The sequence below is a fragment of the Euprymna scolopes genome, chromosome 7 (genome assembly GCF_053919585.1).
Source record: "Euprymna scolopes isolate OS-2025 chromosome 7, ASM5391958v1, whole genome shotgun sequence".
In the NCBI taxonomy this organism is placed as follows: domain Eukaryota; kingdom Metazoa; phylum Mollusca; class Cephalopoda; order Sepiida; family Sepiolidae; genus Euprymna; species Euprymna scolopes.
The window spans coordinates 74,310,643-74,329,216 of record NC_136488.1 but is presented as its reverse complement, the minus strand read 5'-3'; the positions used below and the strand labels follow the sequence as shown (position 1 = coordinate 74,329,216).

At 34.1% G+C, this 18,574-nt stretch overlaps 1 protein-coding gene across 4 annotated transcripts in view; it reads right to left on the bottom strand.

The window, feature by feature from the left end:
* LOC145279784 (phosphatidylinositol 4-kinase beta-like) overlaps window positions 1–18,574 on the bottom strand; it is a 285,155-nt gene that overhangs the window by 130,505 nt on the left and 136,076 nt on the right. For all 4 annotated transcript variants that reach the window (XM_080131111.1, XM_080131109.1, XM_080131112.1 and 1 more), the window contains exon 2: window positions 11,343–12,593. In XM_080131111.1, the coding sequence (XP_079987237.1) occupies window positions 11,343–12,090 (748 nt within the window). In that variant the 5' untranslated portion in view covers window positions 12,091–12,593. The remainder of the gene's footprint in view (window positions 1–11,342; window positions 12,594–18,574) is intronic.

Sequence of the window (18,574 nt, the reverse complement as noted above, 5' to 3'; positions counted from 1 at the left end):
AAAAAGAAAGGAAAGAGAGAGAGAGAGAAAAGGAAAGAGAGAGAGGAGAAAGGAAAGGAGAGAGGAGAGAAAAGGAAAGAGAGAGAGAGAGAGAAAAGGAAAGAGAGAGAGAGAGAGAAAAGGAAGAGAGAGAGAGAGAAAGGAAGAGAGAGAGAGAGAGAAAGGAAAGAGAGAGAGAGAGAGAAAAGGAAGAGAGAGAGAGAGAGAGAAAAGGAAAGAGAGAGAGAGAGAGAAAAGGAAGAGAGAGAGAGAGAGAGAAAAGGAAGAGAGAGAAAGGAAGAGAGAGAAAGGAAGAGAGAGAGAGAGAGAGAGAAAGGAAAGAGAGAGAGAGAGAGAGAGAGAGAGAAAAGGAAAGAGAGAGAGAGAGAGAGAAAAGGAAAGAGAGAGAGAGAGAGAGAAAAGGAAAGAGAGAGAGAGAGAGAAAGAAGAGAGAGAGAGAGAGAGAAAAGGAAAGAGAGAGAGAGAGAGAGAAGAGAGAGAGAGAAAAGAGAGAGAGAGAGAGAGAGAGAGAAGAAAAGGAAAGAGAGAGAGAGAAAAGGAGAGAGAGAAAAGGAAAGAGAGAGAGAGAGAGAGAAAAAAGAAAGAGAGAGAGAGAGAAAAGGAAAGAGAGAGAGAGAGAGAGAAAGGAAAGAGAGAGAGAGAGAGAGAAAAGGAAAGAGAGAGAGAGAAAGAAAGAGGAGAGAGAGAAAAGGAAAGAGAGAGAGAGAAAAAGGAAAGAGAGAGAGAGAGAAAGGAAGAGAGAGAGAGAGAAAAGGAAAGAGAGAGAGAGAGAGAAGAGAAAGGAAAGAGGAGAGAGAAAAGGAAAGAGAGAGAGAGAGAAGGAAGAGAGAGAGAGAGAGAAAAGGAAGAGAGAGAGAGAGAAAAGGAAAGAGAGAGAGAGAAAAGGAGAGAGAGAAAAGGAAAGAGAGAGAGAGAGAGAGAGAGAGAGAGAGAGAAAAGGAAGAGAGAGAGAGAAGAAAAGGAAAGAGAGAGAGAGAGAGAAAAGGAAAGGAGAGAGAGAGAGAGAGGAAAGAGAGAGAGAGAGAGAAAGGAAAGAGAGAGAGAAGAGAAAAGGGAAGAGAGAGAGAGAGGAGAAAAGGAAAGAGAGAGAGAGAGAGAAAAGGAAAGAGAGAGAGAGAGAAAAGGAAAGAGAGAGAGAGAGAAAAGGAAAGAGAGAGAGAGAGAAAAGGAAAGAGAGAGAGAGAGAGAGAAAAGGAAAGAGAGAGAGAGAGAAGAAAAGAGAGAGAGAGAGAGAGAAAAGGAAAGAGAAGAGGAGAGAGAAAAGGAAAGAGAGAGAGAGAGAAGGAAAGAGAGAGAGAGAGAGGAGAGAGAGAGAGAGAAAAGGAAAGAGAGAGAGAGAGAGAGAGAAAAGGAAAGAGAGAGAGAGAGAGAGAAAGAAAGAGAGAGAGAAAGAGAGAAGGAAAGAGAGAGAGAGAAAGAAAAGGAAAGAGAGAGAGAGAGAGAGAAAAGGAAAGAGAGAGAGAGAGAGAAAAGGAAAGAGAGAGAGAGAGAGAGAAAAGGAAAGAAGAGAGAGAGAGAGAAAAGGAAAGAGAGAGAGAGAGAGGAAAGGAAAGAGAGAGAGAGAGAAAAGGAAAGAGAGAGAGAGAGAAAAGGAAAGAGAGAGAGAGAGAAAAGAAAGAGAGAGAGAGAGAAAAGGAAAGAGAGAGAGAAGAGGAAAGAGAGAGAGAAGAGGAAAGAGAGAGAGAGAGGAAAGAAAGAGAGAGAGAGAAGAGGAAAGAGAGAGAGAGAAGAGGAAAGAGAGAGAGAGAAGAGGAAAGAGGAGAGGAGAGAAGAGGAAAGAGAGAGAGAGAAGAGGAAAGAGAGAGAGAGAAGAGGAAACAGAGAGAGAGAAGAGGAAAGAGAGAGAGAGAGAGAAAAGGAAAGAGAGAGAGAGAAAAGGAAAGAGAGAGAGAGAAGAGGAAAGAGAGAGAGAAGAAGAGGAAAGAGAGAGAGAGAAGAGGAAAGAGAGAGAGAGAAGAGGAAAGAGAGAGAGAAGAGGAAAGAGAGAGAGGAAAGAAAGAGAGGAAAGAGAGAGAGAGGAAAGAGAGAGAGGAAAGAGAGAGAGGAAAGAGAGAGAGGAAAGAGAGAGAGAGAAAAAGATTCAGTTCCAACTAAATACTGTATCAGATGTATATGCCCCCAGCATCACGCTGGGTATCCCTGCTAGTCTTACATAAAAACCAATAACCTCCACAAACCTCTTAATAAATGTGGTCAGGATTCAGTGGCATGTAATCTAAGAGAGGGGCAGGAGAACAGCCAATCTTTTCCTGCTGCAGCTACCATCGGCCTCCCACTTCCCTGCAATCTTCCCTTAGATGTAAAGGACATCATCGACCTGTTGATGTCATACCTTTCTTTTAGCTTTACTTCAAAATGCTGACAAGTATTTTTAGTTTTCCTAAACAAGTTGATTCCAATCAATAGCTTATAAGTATAATCTATCACTAAAATGATATACCATTTTGATAGGTTTTAATGATGTAAATTATATATAACAAAATTTATCAATCCATTTGTCAAGTGAGCCCATTTAAAATATGTATATTAATTTAACTAGGGAAGCAAAATATGCTTTTTCTCATAGGAAACTGGTTTAAATAGGTAAGCATAAAATAAGTAGGATCCGATCTCTGTAAATAAAGCTACCAGTCGAGTTTATGTCATAATGGAAGTGATGCTGAACACCGGAGAAAGCAAGTGAAACTTGTCTAGACATGAGAAATGGCCATAAAAAAACAACATGGCCGACAGGCGTTCCCAAGCACTCAATGAACTTCGTTGTTGCTTTTTAGTCTTAATTAAAAAAAAAAAAGTGTATTACTCGTCGATAAATGAATAGAAAATTTACTATAATATGTTTACTTACATTCTCATGCAGTGGGGTCAGGGATAAGATTACTATGAGGTTAGTTTAAAATGGAGCTGCCGAACATATATATTCATTAATTTTTTTTTTTTTTTCTAAACTTTTTTCACTCCCCTACTTGTAGAGCAGGGACATGCGATCCTTTACAACACACAAGTGGTTCGCATAAAATATATTGTATTTCATCATCTAACAGCCCAAATTGCAATTTTTTTATTATTATTTAAGCTGAAAAACGGCTTGCTTTTCTTTATTCACAAAATTTCTTCACACTTAAAAACAATGTCATATTTTATCAATTTCAAAATGTATTTGTTGCAGCTGTATATCAATTTTCGTCATTTAAAATGTTTTCTTAAACTATTTTATTACTTTGTGTTCATTAATCTAGATAAATAATTTGTGTGCATATTTAATGTTTTTTAAGTTTAAAATATTCTTCGGTAATTTTTATTAAACAACTTCAATTAGTCACATGCGGCCATCATAACACAAATGAACCCACATGGCTGTTTTGTTTCGTTGTTTTTTTGTTTTTTTTTAATTGTTAACCTAGAGTAAAGTTTATTTTTATTTCAGCTGTCCGCTATTTTGTTTATACAGTTTTAAAAGTTTAGAATTTCGAATTTTTCATTCAGATATAATCTACACAGATCATCTTAATTCCTACATGTACTAGCTTGTCATACTATTTTCCACTAGACTATCTGCAAGCGTCCACTTTCTTTGATAGGTGTTCTACGGATAGATTTTGGCCTAGAAAACAACAATTTCTTCCGCATCAGAAACATTGCTTGTGAAATGCGAGGATTAAAAGACAAAATAGTTTGATTTCGACGTATTTGTATACGAACGAAAGACATTGACTAATGCTATCTTCTTTGGTACAATGGAAAGAGTTGTTACCTGCTGAGTAGAGGTTTGAGGAGGCTCCTTAACGTCGGGTTAAATATTAATGACCTTTTTTAATTCTTGGCATGAATTATAAATCGATGACAAAACAAACAAAAAAAAAGCAACATGTATTATATTCTTAAGATATGGACATTCAATCCATGTACTTTTTTTTTTACTAATGGATTCTTATTTATGAAGACCAAGAACAGCTAAAGGATAAGAATTAATGAGATAAAATGATCATCAGTCAAAAGATGAACATTAATCGAGGATTAAGAATGATTGGAGTGGACTAGGTTCAAATACTTGTGAGGAGACTTCATGACAAATTTATTTACATTGGATTTGAAAATTATCTTTTCATAATTTCCAGGGAAGCAGTCTTGTGGAAATGTGTTCACAGACAAAAAACTTTTGCAAAGAAGCTCTGTTCATAGAAAATTTCACCTGATGTGAGGCACTCTAAAGAAAGAAAAGTTTTTCGGTTGAGGTAGAAAATGAGTTTCTACTGTGAATGTTTTACAAGGAGAAACCAGAAATCAAAACTCAGTTGAGCACCTTCTGTAGAAATAAAAAAAAAGAGACTAGAAACATTTCTTCTGTGAGAAATGGGCTTTAAGGAACAAAATAGATCCATCTCTACTAGATTTTGGAATAGCTAGGCAACAAAGAGTGCACCTCCTCAAATGTGGCAGAAGTATGCCATAGATCCATGAGGCATTTCAGCATGGATATTATGTGCTTCAGACGTCTGCGCAACAACAACTACTTTCATAGACCTATCATAGAAACGGGAACAATCAAAATGCTATTTCAAACTGAAGCACAAGAAATTGACCAACAGACAAAACGTTTAATAGACATGCTTGGACGTACCTAAAGAAAAAGAAAATTTTAAAACAGCAAAAAGTTATTTTTATATCAACTCACCATATTCATATTAACTTAATATTTATTATTTATAGCTGAAGGTTTAAACTGTTTGGTTAATGAGGTCAATCTTACATAGCTAAGATCAGAAATGCATATCTTATGAATCTTCTTGACAAAAGTGACATAATTAGACATTAATAGAAATTCAAACAAAAACGACAGAAGATAAATATGAACATAACATTTATAATTAACAAACGGTTTGGACTCCAGTTGAAAGTTCAGCTTAAGAATATAATACACTAGAAGGGGTTCCCGGCGTTGCTCGGGTGTTTGGAGGTGTATGCTGTGCAAAAAAAGCAAAAAAACAAAAAAAATGGTTAATTTTTTAAAACTTTGACCCCTATTATGACCCCTTAAAATTTATAGTTTCGGGCTCAAATCACTTTATTAAGTTAGATCCCGGTTCAAGGAACCTATATCTAAAATTTCAAGTGTCTAGACCCAAAATTGTCGGAGGAGTTTGGTAGAGTTTTTAAAGGTCAAATCGTTGAAATTTGACCCCTTAACAGCCAAATTTCTGGCTGACACCCGTCACATCGATTTTCCCAAATCTCAGTACCCGGTATTTCAAATTTCGAGTCTATAGACTAAAAATTGACAGAGTTATTGCGTAGGGAAATGTACACAGACAGACATACACACAGACAGACAGACAGACACGTTCACTTTTATAGATATATAGATAGATTTGCTCACTTTACTGCTTTTGACAAATTTTTGTCTTTTCAGCTGACGGTCTCTAGGTATAATCATTGGAATTAAAACATGCAAGGAGTTGATCAATCAATCGATTCCAAACATCTATCCTCATTATACTTATGTTTCACTTAACTAGTCCCAATTACCATATGGCTTTATTTCACTTTTTATCCAAAGATTTATACAATTTTTGCAATTTTAAAAAATACTGATGGATTTTAGATGTTATTCTTTTATGTCTACATAAAAAATTTTTAATATATGGTTTGAGTGAAAATTAAAATAAAATTTTAAAAGAGGGTCAATCATCCTCCACTATATAATAAAACCAATGTGTGTGTGGGTATTAGAAAATTGATGATGAAAAAAATTACGATATTTAATTTATCCAATATTCAAACAAGAAATTTAAATAAAATAAAAAATCCTTAATCTGTGGATTTTCAAACAGAAGTTCTTTTTATCAGATGAAAATCAGTAAAAATACACACACACACACACACACACACACACACACACACACACACACATATAATATAAAACTGAACGTCTGTGTGTATGTGTGTCTGGTCACAAATATGGTTGACTATTTTAAAAAACTGATTATATATGATAGAAGATGTATCGAGGATCAGGAATGGGTATGTTTGATCTGGCAGAACGGTGGTTCATAAAAATTGTGGGTCTGCGTTCGCACCTGGCCCCCAAACTATAGAAATAAAAAATGAAAAAACTTTTACAAGGGTTTTTTATATAGATGTACATAATATTTTGATAAGTATGTTTCAACTTAAATAGGGATGGTATTATAAAATTGTGGAGTCTGCGTTCGCGCCTGTACTCCATGGAAATATAGCACAAACTTTAACAAAGACTTTTCATATCTATTTGCGTAAATATACTTTGATAATTATGTTTCAGTTTGAAGAAATATGGTATAATAAAATTATTGGGTATTCGTTCGTGCCTGACCTCCATAGAATGTAAATATGTCACAAAGTTTAACAAGGTTTTTTAAAAGGGGTGAGGGTCCACAATAACACCTTAACTTTAATCTTAATTCATGTTAGCTTTTATTTATTTCTTTGAGTTGAATCATATTACCTCATAAATTCACGTTCTTATTAAAGTGAAAGCCAAAAAAAAAAAAGTTGGAACTGTATACAATTCGACACAAATTTTGCATAACTGTTTTTTTTTCCTTCTTTACTTGCACGTGGCATTCTTTCGAAAATAGATAAATAATAAAAAATAAGAACGTTACTTGTTATCCTGTCAAAAGGAAAAAATCCTGCTCACGTGATTACGTGTCTTTTTAAAAACATTTACGTAACCTTTTTATTTTTATTTATATATCTGTTTAAGCTTTTTTTTGTCAGTGTCCTAGAAGGAATTCAGTTGATTACAACACTTTCTGCGTGTTCTTTACATTACAATAGTACAACCCTGAATCAGACAGCGCAATACTACACCGTTCAATACTGTAAAACTGAAACGAAGCTGTTCTGCTTGAAACGGGCGCCATTTTCTTCTTATTCATATCGATTCTTTGCTTTAAAAAACGTTTAATTACATGTTTACCTTTTTACTATCCCATTTTGCTGTTTCGGATTATTTTACTAAAGTAAGTAAAGCTTCATTTTTTTTTTTTAAACTGTTTTTGTTTCTTTGTTTTGATATTTCGTCAATATTATTTAGTAAGAGTGTTTAGCAGAAAAGCCAACAAACGACTACCCGAAAAAATAAATATACAAGAAATAAATGTTACCATAGTCAATAAAAGTTCAGTTCATGTTTTTTTTTTTTTGTTTTGAAATAATTTTTAATTCTCTTTACTTGAAATAATTTCAGCGAACCGAAATTAAAATGAAATTTGAGGCGATAACTACTTAAATGATTTTTTATATAAACTACACATGCCATAATCGAATATTCCTCAAGCACAAAATAACAGAAAATATTAAAACATGTTTATAAATATTCCTTATGTTGACAGAACTCTTAAATTGTTAACACAGAATGCTCAGGTGCCCCTCCTTCAAATTGAAAACGGGGCTCTCCATTTCAAAGTCGCTGCCATTTTCATTTTTCTTTAAACCGGTTCGTGAATTAAAAAAAAAAAAAAATTTTTTATAAACTACTTAAAAATACAAACCAATGAACTTTTCTATCAGAAAAGTAATTTTTATTGACTATAGTAACATTTATTTCTTGTATATTTATATTATTATATATATAACATTTTCTCTTTGTAAGAAAACATCATTTTGTTGGTCACTCTTGGCTACGAATGGAAACAAAGTTGATATAAAAAAATATATTTTCACGAAAATTATCTTTACTTTCATCATATTTTGCTTAGGGTAAAATTTTTGAGTATCAAAACTTCTCCCTTTACAACCCCCCTCCTTTTCATAACCTATCATACTTTCATCAATTACAGTCCATTTTCTGTAGGCTGTTTTTGAACCCAGTCAACGACAGGTACTTCTGCTAGTACATATATATATTTATAGTCATCTACATACAGTCCTGTTTCGTTGTATCACAACTCATCAGTGCCGCTAGATTAGCACCTCTCCCAAGCCAAAGATTGAACCTAGAACCGTCGTGTTGACAGTCGGCAGTTCTCCCACTCGATCGGAAGCGATGCCGGCAAATACCAAGTTCAAATGTCTATTTAAATAAACATCTGTCCACCACTTATAAAGTGCTCAAACCGCCTGTTTATAAACAAACAAACCGCGAGCTTCACATTTTTCAGCCAATTAAGTAGCAGGTGAGATTATTTACAACAGTGCTCTACCCAAAGAGGGGGGGGCTTAAAATATATTTGTAGTCATCGACACTATATATATATATATATATATATATATTACTTCTATCCACATCAAGTAAATGTATTTCTCTTCTATCCTGTCTACCAAGCACCACCTGAAGTGAATTCAAAAAGAAATCTTTCACACTGTTTCCATAATAAAACTGCTTTTTTTCCTATAGCGATTAATACATTTTTCTTTCTATTTTTTTTTTGTTTGAGACACTTTCTTTTATAACGTCACCAATTGAAATATCATTTTATATGAATATTAGCGCAAGCAAACACCAACAAAGCACGTTTTTTCTCTGATGTTTTAATGGAGGGTATACACTAGTTCTTGAATGGACAGTTAATGATTGGATCTGCCATAAAATCTAAATATTGAGTGAATGTATCAACAAGCAGAATCTGACTTTTACATGCATGACTGAATGAAAAGTAAAAACAACACAACAGGATAAAAAAAAAAAAAAGATGAAGAAAAAATTTTTTTTTTGTGAACACTCGAAAAACTGATAAAAATCGGTTTACTTTCAGCTGAAAAGGGAACCCTGGAAATAGATTAAAAGTAAGACCAACAAAGGATTCAGACGCAGATGAAACGTACACAGTCATCGCAATTGGTGTGAAGTCAAAAGAAGTTCAAGCTACTGCACACACAGAAAATTGGTTGCTATATTGAATAGGCCAACGAGCGTTCAGTAATGCATTCTTATTGTTGTTGTACTAATATCAGCAGACATATTTAACATTTCTCGACCCATTTTTCTATGGACACATAATTATTAAGGTTTCCCAACAAAGGATAAATATAAACAGCCATCTTTATAGCATTGCTCTCCTCAACTAATTAAACAGAATTTCATCATGATAAACGTTCCATGTAATTATTCCATATTAACACCCTATCCATTCTCTTACTCAAAAAATGAATCATCTCTTCTGTCAGCTTTCCTCATAGGAACTCAACTCATGAAGGTGTCGACAATGTGGAAAATACCCAAAAGATGAATATTATTAAAAATGAAAAAGCAGACATGACATGCTGACCGACAATCTCACAAAGAATCATACAGACATGTCTAAAAATAAAAATGTCATTGCAAACTTGGACAGAGCTTCTTATAGAATCTCAGACACATCCACCTCCTCCTTTGTCCAATCAGTGCATTTAGCAATAAAAATGTTATTTCAAATTTATGTTGGACAGACTGATGAACAGAATCTTTTAGGTGTTGATTGAACCCCCCCCCCCCATATAAAAAAAAAAAAAATACCTACTCCTTTGTTCAGGGCTCTTTTGGGGGGTGGGGTAGCGGTTAGTTTGTTAAGTTTTCAAATGGTTTTCACATTCTTCCTCATATTATGAAAACGTGAAGTCGTCTTCTGTGGAATTTGATTCATGCAAAATAAAAAGAAGTCCTACATAATATTTATCTACCAACACTACAGTTCATCGAAACCAGGAGAAAAAAAAAAAAAAAACGCAACAAATACAAGTTGCTAACTGATCGTTTCATTTTCCAGCCTATCTCAATAGAAACATCAGCAGTTGTTGGTCCCAATACTTCATGATTCATACGAGACATTGGATGGTTGATATACATTTTTCATTACCCCTCTTAATTGCTTTCACAGAAACTTGTATAGAGTTTTATATTATCTTTGTACATCAGACCTAACATGATTATCAAACCTTTCCCAGACCAGTTATTTTGATGAAGAATGATTAACACCGAGATGAGGCAGTTTCATTACTTCATTTTGAGGAGTTTGCAGATACTTGTCCCCCAGTTTGATGGCTGATGAATGTTCTAGCCTGTCAGCCTGATGAGCTTTGTGACTAGTAAGGTGTTAGTTATGTAAAATCAGGAATACCATTTGATTGGATAGTATGTAAATAAAATAAATCACCTATACTGCTCTTGGATTAGAATCAAGCACTAATTTATTTTTTAGACAAGGTATGCACTACATATTTATTATATCACATATATAATGTCTGTTTGATGCTGCAATTGAAAAGAAAGCCCTATACCAAGATTAATTTTCCAAGTAAAATTTTATGAGGAATCCAATGGTGATATTAATTTTGTATAAAAGGGGGTTGTACAATACTGTGAGGTCTGCGTTGACATTCGATATGCATTTTATGTATAACTTGATAACTGAAAACGAAGAGAAACAAAAAAAAAATAAAAATGGTAATGTAGGGTTCAGGGGTCCTCATTCGTCGGTTAATAAAACAAAACTTCTGCTGATAATACATTACAAAAATTTTGATTTGGGATTATGTGTATTATTTGGACTACTATTCTCATCTTGGATGTTTTATTCTCACAATTTTTCAGCTTATGCGATTTTCTGAAATCTTTCTGTTGAACTTGAGAATTTGTACAGATTTTTAAACAGAATCTTTAAATAATAATATGTAATTGTATTCTTAGTATCGCCCATACCGAGGATTGAACCTTCCACATTATGACAATCATTTGCACGTAATTATTACTTAGCACTGAAATGTTGCGCAACAGACAGAAGTATCAAGTCATAATCAGTTCAAAGCGATTCTCCGTTGGATGTGAAAAGTTCAATCCTCAGTACAGTGTAAGTGTAACATAGCGTGGACAGCTATATGCAAATACCAAGCTAGGAGCGAAATGACATCACGGTAAGGAAAAAGGCTATAAAAAAGACGAGAGCATGTTAAAGGGAGATTACATTAGAGCCGTGGATGATGTCACAGGCGTAACAATGAGGAAATAAATATTGTTGTACAACAAAAAAGCGAGTTGACGTTCTTTTTTATTCTTTATCTACTTTGTGACTGAGGCTACAATGTTCCCGGACAACGTTACATAATACAATTACGAATTACTTAATACTATCCTGGTCAGAGTTGGTGGAATGAAAGATTAAATAAAAGTTTCATTTGAAATTCTGTACAGAATCCCCGAGTTCAACAAAACTCATCTGATGATGGTTGGAGGTTACATCAACCGAAACATTGTGAAATAACATCCAAGGTGAAAAGAGAAGTTCAAATAATTCAAGTGCTAACCCTCATCCTAAAAATTCTGAAAATGTTTTACCTAATATATATATTTTTTCAATGTGAATTTTTAAAGAATCGTTACTTACCTAAATATGTCTGCACTCCAGGTTCTTTGGAATTGTAAAGATAGGATATAGCAATAGACATGTCAAAAAGTTTTGACTCAAAAAGTCTTAACAACCATGATTGTCTTGGTGGGAGGGGCTTTGATTTGAATTTCCCTTTTGAGGAAAGTAAATGTTTCTGAGGAGAACAACTAGACTGTCTATTTTCTGACAGTCCGTTCAACGGCAATGACAGTGGGCTACATTTTAGATGCAAACTAAGAGCCTTGGGATTTAATTTGGAGCCAGCTGTGGTCACATCTTGAACAATATCATCCTGATCGCAATCCCCAAGAGCAACTCCAGGATCTTCCTCGTCCATACGATCATCATCATAGTTCGAGTGGCAATCATCATCCTCTTCCTCCTCCTCCATTGGCGAGATACCGGAATCTGTTGAAGGATTGTTGAGACTGTGAAATGATAAGCCACCTTTCATCTGTCCCGGCATGTTGTCCTCGTTCATGTAGTCATGATTGCAATTGGTCATGGTTAGATCGGAATCATTTTCGTTGTTCATAAGAGTGTCCTGGCTGTCTTCGAGTGAACCTTCCTCAAGAATGCATTCATCACAGTGTAGCTGTCCATGGTCAGAATCATTATCATCATCTTCAAGGTTACCGTTCATCTCCTCATGTTTTATTTGAGGGAAACGATGGGCCATAACATCTTTGTCAACTTCTGGTGGCAGCTGTGTAATATACGAGCCATCTGGCTTTGACATTTCCATCGTGTTTTTTTTTTTATTTTTATTTTACTTTCATAACCTGGAAGTCAATTGGGATATTCAGTTACGAGGTCAAGCTATGGGATGATCCTAAGATGACTTATAACAAATAACTGGAATGTAAGTGAACTTGTGAACATTTTTCGGAAACAGTCCGATCAATTTTGGACATTTTGTTTTTAGTTGTATTGTATAAAAGTATATTTGTACATTAACCAAGGCGAGTCATATGGCAACTCGGAAATGTGACGAGTGATAAAGTACAGATAAAAGGTATAAAGAAAATATATAATTTTAACAAGATAAAGCTAAACATTTAATAGATTACTTTCTTACGATCTCTTTTGTGGAGGGGTGATTTTTTTATATTGAGTGGGAACAGAGGAAAAAAAAGGTCAGCTGTTTGCGAGTAAATTTTCCAAAGTGAATATTTTGTCTGTTCCCAAGATGCAGGTTACTTGGTTGAGAGCTGCTGACTTGGAAAAGTCAGCCATCCATTGTTGCAGCTGGAAAAGAAAAGAAAAAAAAGGTTAGATTTACAAATTTGCATAAAAAGTGGTTATTTTTTTTTTTACTATTATTTACATTATTTTTAATCATTCATGATTTTAACAAGTTTATTCTAGAAAATATATTCTCCAATTTTTATAACACTAACATTTACAAAAAATTAAAAATGAAAATGACAGTTGGTTGCCGATTTGGAAACACATGAGAATGCTCAAATCCAGATTTTTCTATCTTTGAAGAATAAGCAGTCTAAATGTTGGAATACTTTAGAAACAGAAGTTTCAGATATTTTGGAATCTTCACAATTGAATTTTTTACCTTCCGATGCTGCAACCCTGGTTGGTACATCAAATAATTTATAAAGTTAAATATTTGAAAAATTCATATCATTTCAGTAACAACCAGAATCCAAATGCTCAACACCGATTCCTTAAATTTTAAAACCTAATTTTGGACTAAAATATTTTCTACAAGTAATAATTTATATTATTATTTACATTGTTTTTAGAAAAGACAAAAGGAAAAATATCCCAAATAAAAGATATAAAATCTGTGTCATAAAATGTTTCTGAAAAATTTGACAAAAATTTATTTTGTGCGTGTGTGTTTGGTACTTTTGATTTTGTATATCTTTTTTTTTCTTTTTTTTTACAACAAAATAAATTTTTTTTTAAAAATATGAATAAGTAAAATGATTCTTTTTTTAATCTATAAATAACACTGAGTGTATATATGTATGCATAAAACTGAAAATTATCCAGATTCTACATATTAAAAAATTGAATTTATAAATAAAAATAAAATGAGGATTGGTTCATTATTGAACAATAAAAAAATAAAAATAAAATAAAAAAAGATGGGGTATAAGGAATAAAGTACAAAGATCATCATTGTTAAAAATGAATCAAATATCACAAGTTATAGCTTCGATCTATTTTTTTTTTTTATAATTACAAAATAAGGTTTCATTTTTGAAAGAATTCATTTTAAATTTCAATATAAAAAGCTAACCTATTCTAAATTAATTGAAATTTAATCAATTTAATCAAGCACCACTTCTGCAAGATTCCCTGAATTTTAATTTCTTACTTAAGACCCCTGAAGCTTAAGTCTTAAATTATAGACATTTTCTAGAGTAAAATTCATTATGATTTTGAATCAAAATTGGGATAAGGATTCTAGACATAAGGTTTAGTATCATATTTTGATTTTAATCTTTGTAAAGGGACATAAAAGTAGTGCAGCAGAAAGAGACAGAGTAAAGAGAATGTCCCTAACACTAAGAAATAAGCAATACAACATGTTTTGATGGGAGATGATTTCAAACAAATAAAACATTAAGATAAAGAATTTTAGATAAAAAAAAAAAAAATAAAAAAAATTTTCAAAATCAGCTCAATTTTAATAACTTATCTAACTCATTCTATTTTAAACAAATTACATACCTTTTTTTCTTTTATGCATCAAGATTTTAAAAAAACAAAACAATGAGTGAGTATTGGTATGTCATTTTCTTGTTTTCTTTATGCCATTCTTGTTGGATTCGAACATACATGGTTGATTATTCAAGAAACAAGTTTATCTGAAACAGACTGCTTTTTGTTTGTTTTATTGTTTGTAAGTAATGGACACCTAGAGGACATTAGTTCTTATGGAATCAGTTCTGAATATTGACAGAGTATCAAGAGTTAGTCCTAAAAATGGCCGAAGCAGTTTATGATTTGAAAGCCATAAAAAGGCAGATGACACTATGCATGGTTAGGTTAAGATTTTTTTTTTTTTTTTTTTTAATTTGCTTTGGCTATTTCTGAGACCAACTCAAAATTCTGTCATTACTTGGAACTGACTCAATAAGAACCTACATCCTCTGGATGCCCAGTTCTTAGAAGCAACGTTTTAACTAAAATCTAACTATCTATACATTTGGAATAGTGTTAGGGCGATTAATTGGAATTGGAAATTCAAAAATTGGAACTTTCTGGGGTATCAGAAAAATTCATGCATATTTTCCATTGCCAAAACGATTCTTTTAATTATCTTTTTTATTTGATTCTGTTTAAAACAAAACCTTCCACTGCTGGTAGTAATAAATATTTATTTTAAACTACCAATAAACCTAAAGTCTATAGATCAATCTTCCCTATAAGTGAATATGCAAATTTAATACATGTTTTTTTTATAGTAATTGGAAAAAATAGCAACTTTATAGTTAAATATGTAGACATTTATAAAGAATCAGAATCATGAATTTAGTGAGGAATTGGCAATGGTATCGGATCGGGAAAAATATTGGAATTGTTCCATCACTAATTTGGAATGAATATTTACGAGGGGTGTGGAATAAGTAATGCCCCTGACCCACTTCCCATAGAAGTAGAGCAACGAAACTTGGCACAGTTATTACTCTTTCTCTACATAGGAATCACCCAGAGTTATGCATTTCTCCCATCGTTTGATGCAGCTCTGGAGACCGTTTTTGTAGAACACCCCAGGTTGGTCCTCCAACCACAACGCGACTTCAGAAATCAAGGCTGCATCATCTGGGAAACGCTTTCCTTTAAAAAACAACTTCATGGCTGGGAAGAGGTGAAAGTCAGAGGGTGCACAGTCAGGAGAGTAGGGAAGATGGGGGAGGATTTCATAACCACACGCCCGTGCTTCTGATCTGGCGACATGCGAGTTGTGGACCGGAGTGTTGTCCTGCAGGAAGAGGGTACCTTTGCTGATCTTGCCCCGCCTCTTGATTTTGATAGCTTCCCTTAATTTCCTCAAAAGTGAAACATAATAGGCTCCTGTAATTGTGGTACCCTTTGCCAGGAAATCTGTCATTACTCCGTCCTGGTTCCAGAAAGCGGAGGGCTGCACCCTTGCCTTCTTTGGAGGTGGTGAGTCTAAGTGCTTCCACTGCATTGACTGGTCTTTAGTCTCTGGATCATAGTGATGGGCTCAGGTTTCATCCTGTGTAATGAGTCTCTTGAAAAACTTTGACTCCTCTTCTTGGCACATCTCCAAATTCATCCTCGAACACTCGATACATTCTCGCTTCTGGAATGGTGTGAGCAACCTGGAAATTCATCTGGCAGACACCTTATGCATATACAAATGGTTATGAATGATAGTCTCCATAGATCCTGTACTAATCTTGACATCTTGGGCTATTTGGCAAATAGTAATGCGGCGACCTTCCAAAATGACAGCCTCAACTTGACGGACAGATGCCTCATCAATGGCAGAAGGGGAGCGACCAGGTCTGGGAGCTGTTTCCACAGACTTCCGGCCATGTTTGAATTCATGATGCAAGCGTTTTACAAGGTCATATGATGGGGCATTATCACCATAAGTTTTTCATTTCATCAAAAGTCTCCTGTGGTGTGCGTCCTCTCAAATACAAAAACCAGATCACTGCTCGACATTCAACAGGCTCCATTTCACACCTGACTCAGTTCAAACATCTGTAAAACAGAAACCACAATTAGTTCAGAGCTGTAATTTGCCACATAACCCGCAGAGATATAAATCATTGCACATGCAAAATTTCAGCGAGATCAGACAACTGGAAGTGGGTCAGGGGCATTACTTGCACGCCCCTCGTAACCGTTAATATGCATGTGCACTTCATGAATGTTTTGTGTGATTTAATAATCATCAGCATCATGGCCATCAGCATAACACTTCAGATCAAAATTGACATCTCATTTTGTATTCACTTCATTACATATTTGTGCTCTTGCCAACACATAATGGAATTTGTTCATATCTTTTTAAATATGGAGTTACTTCATGCATTTTTTAGTTTGTTTTGAACATGAATTACCAGTTTATTCAGACCAGCATCCGTTGAATTCAATAAATAAATTGTAAATTCAATAATTCATTAAATTTCAATGCAGACAAACTGCCGAGTTTGGTTTTCTTTCTTTCAAATTGAAAAATGATTTAGTTCAAATACGAAAAGAGAATTTCTCGTTTAAAAGAAAATGGTTTTAATGTTTACCAACAAAACAAACCTGAAGACGTATTATTTGGATTATTCAGACTACCATTTTATTTTGTTATTGTCACAATGTTTCAGCTCATGTAATCTTTAACTTTCTTTAGGTGTATTTTTGCACATTTGCATATTTTTTGGAAAACTTGGAGAATCTACACAGAACTTCAAACTTAACCTTTCATTTAATCCACAGGGGAATTTTGTTCTTGTTAATGCAATACTTAAAGAGATTAACAATCAGTTCTAAATGGAGTTTGAAGCTTTAATCCTTAATAATAACAAAGAATAACATAATTAACATGTCTACCCAACTATGACTGATGAAACAAGAACAATTTACCCATCGTTAATTAACAGGTTCACTTTAAAATTCTGTATAGGTTCCTCAGAAATTAAAAACATGCACATCAACAAGCTAACATCATCTGAAATGTTGTGAGAATAAAGATGAGAATAGTAGTTCAAATAATCCAAATTATCAATCTGCACTTTAAAATTTCTAATACAAAATTGAATAGTTTGTATTATAATTTCAATATTTAAACAAGCTGTGCATGCATGATCTGCCTCTGGTGCTGCATGTCAGATGACGCCACAAAAAATAGTGAAGAAATGATGAATGTGAGAAGTTTGAAGGGCCAATGTTGTCTTCACATTTTCGCCAAGTTTCAGAAAAATCTAATGGATGGGGCAAAAGTTATGAGGTAAAGAGTGTCATTTTTTGACATTTTGGGGCATTTGTGACCCCTTTTGAGCTCCTGGGAATGTCGAATCCCAGTAAAAAATGGACAAATGGTGCAGTTTCACGCCTTAAAGCATGTATATCTAAATTTAGCACCATGGAAAACCACTATATAGACATACATATCAGGTTTTTGAGTAATATGAAAAGAGAGCTCCAAAAAGGCAGGTTTTTTAGCCCTAAAAGTCCCAGAGGGATGCAAACCAGAATTTTGCCAGGGTCACCCATACTGAATTTATATCAAGAACAATGCCTCCACATTTTGCCCAAGTTTCAGGAAAATCTAATGGATGGATTAAACGCTATGGAGCAAAAAGTGTCATTTTTTGTCATTTTGGGGAATTTTTTACCTCTTTTGAGCCCCTGAGGATGCTGGATCCCAGTGTAAATGGATAACGGTACAGTTTCAGGCCTCAATACATGTATATTTGAGTTGACCACCGTGAAAAACCACTATATAGTCAGATATATCAAGTTTTTGTTGAGAATATGAAAAAAGAGCCACAAAAGGTGTGTTTTTAGCACTAAAAGTCCCTGGGGGCATAAGCCAGATTTTGCTAGTCACACATATTAGATTTATATTAAAAACAATTGACCAAGTTTCAGAAAATCTAATGAATGGATCAAAAGTTATCGGGCAAAACGTGTCATTTTGGGCCATTTTGGGGCATTTTTGACCTCTTGAGTCCCTGGGGACGCAACAGGAATTTTCGCAAAAAAAATATTTTTACTATGCACATCTATTTAATGGAATATAATTTGTGGCAAAATTTCAGGAAAAACTAATAGACAATTATCTGGCAATCGTCTGGATTAACGGACGCACGGAGGGACACTACTGAAAACATAGGTCCCTCTCTGATAAATCGGGGAACCAATATATATTCTCTTATATTTTTCATATTATATACTTTAGTGTACAGTATAGGGAGATGTATGCAAAACAGAAGACTTTGTTGGTTTGGTCACATTAAAAGAATGGAGAGTTCTTGTGTTAGTAGATTTAGAACTGTTCAGGTAGCAGGTCACTTAAAAGAAGGTTAAGGAAAACATGGGAAGAAGTGATAAGGATGAAAAAAGGAATAATGACTTGACCAAAGATAAGTTAGTTTGAAAGTTCATTTCTAAAAGTTGTCTAATACATGCCAATATGTAAAACTGGATATTAAATGACTACTAATCTATATATCTATAAAAGTGAAAGTGTGTGTGTGTGTGTGTGTGTGTGTGTGCGTGCGTGCGTG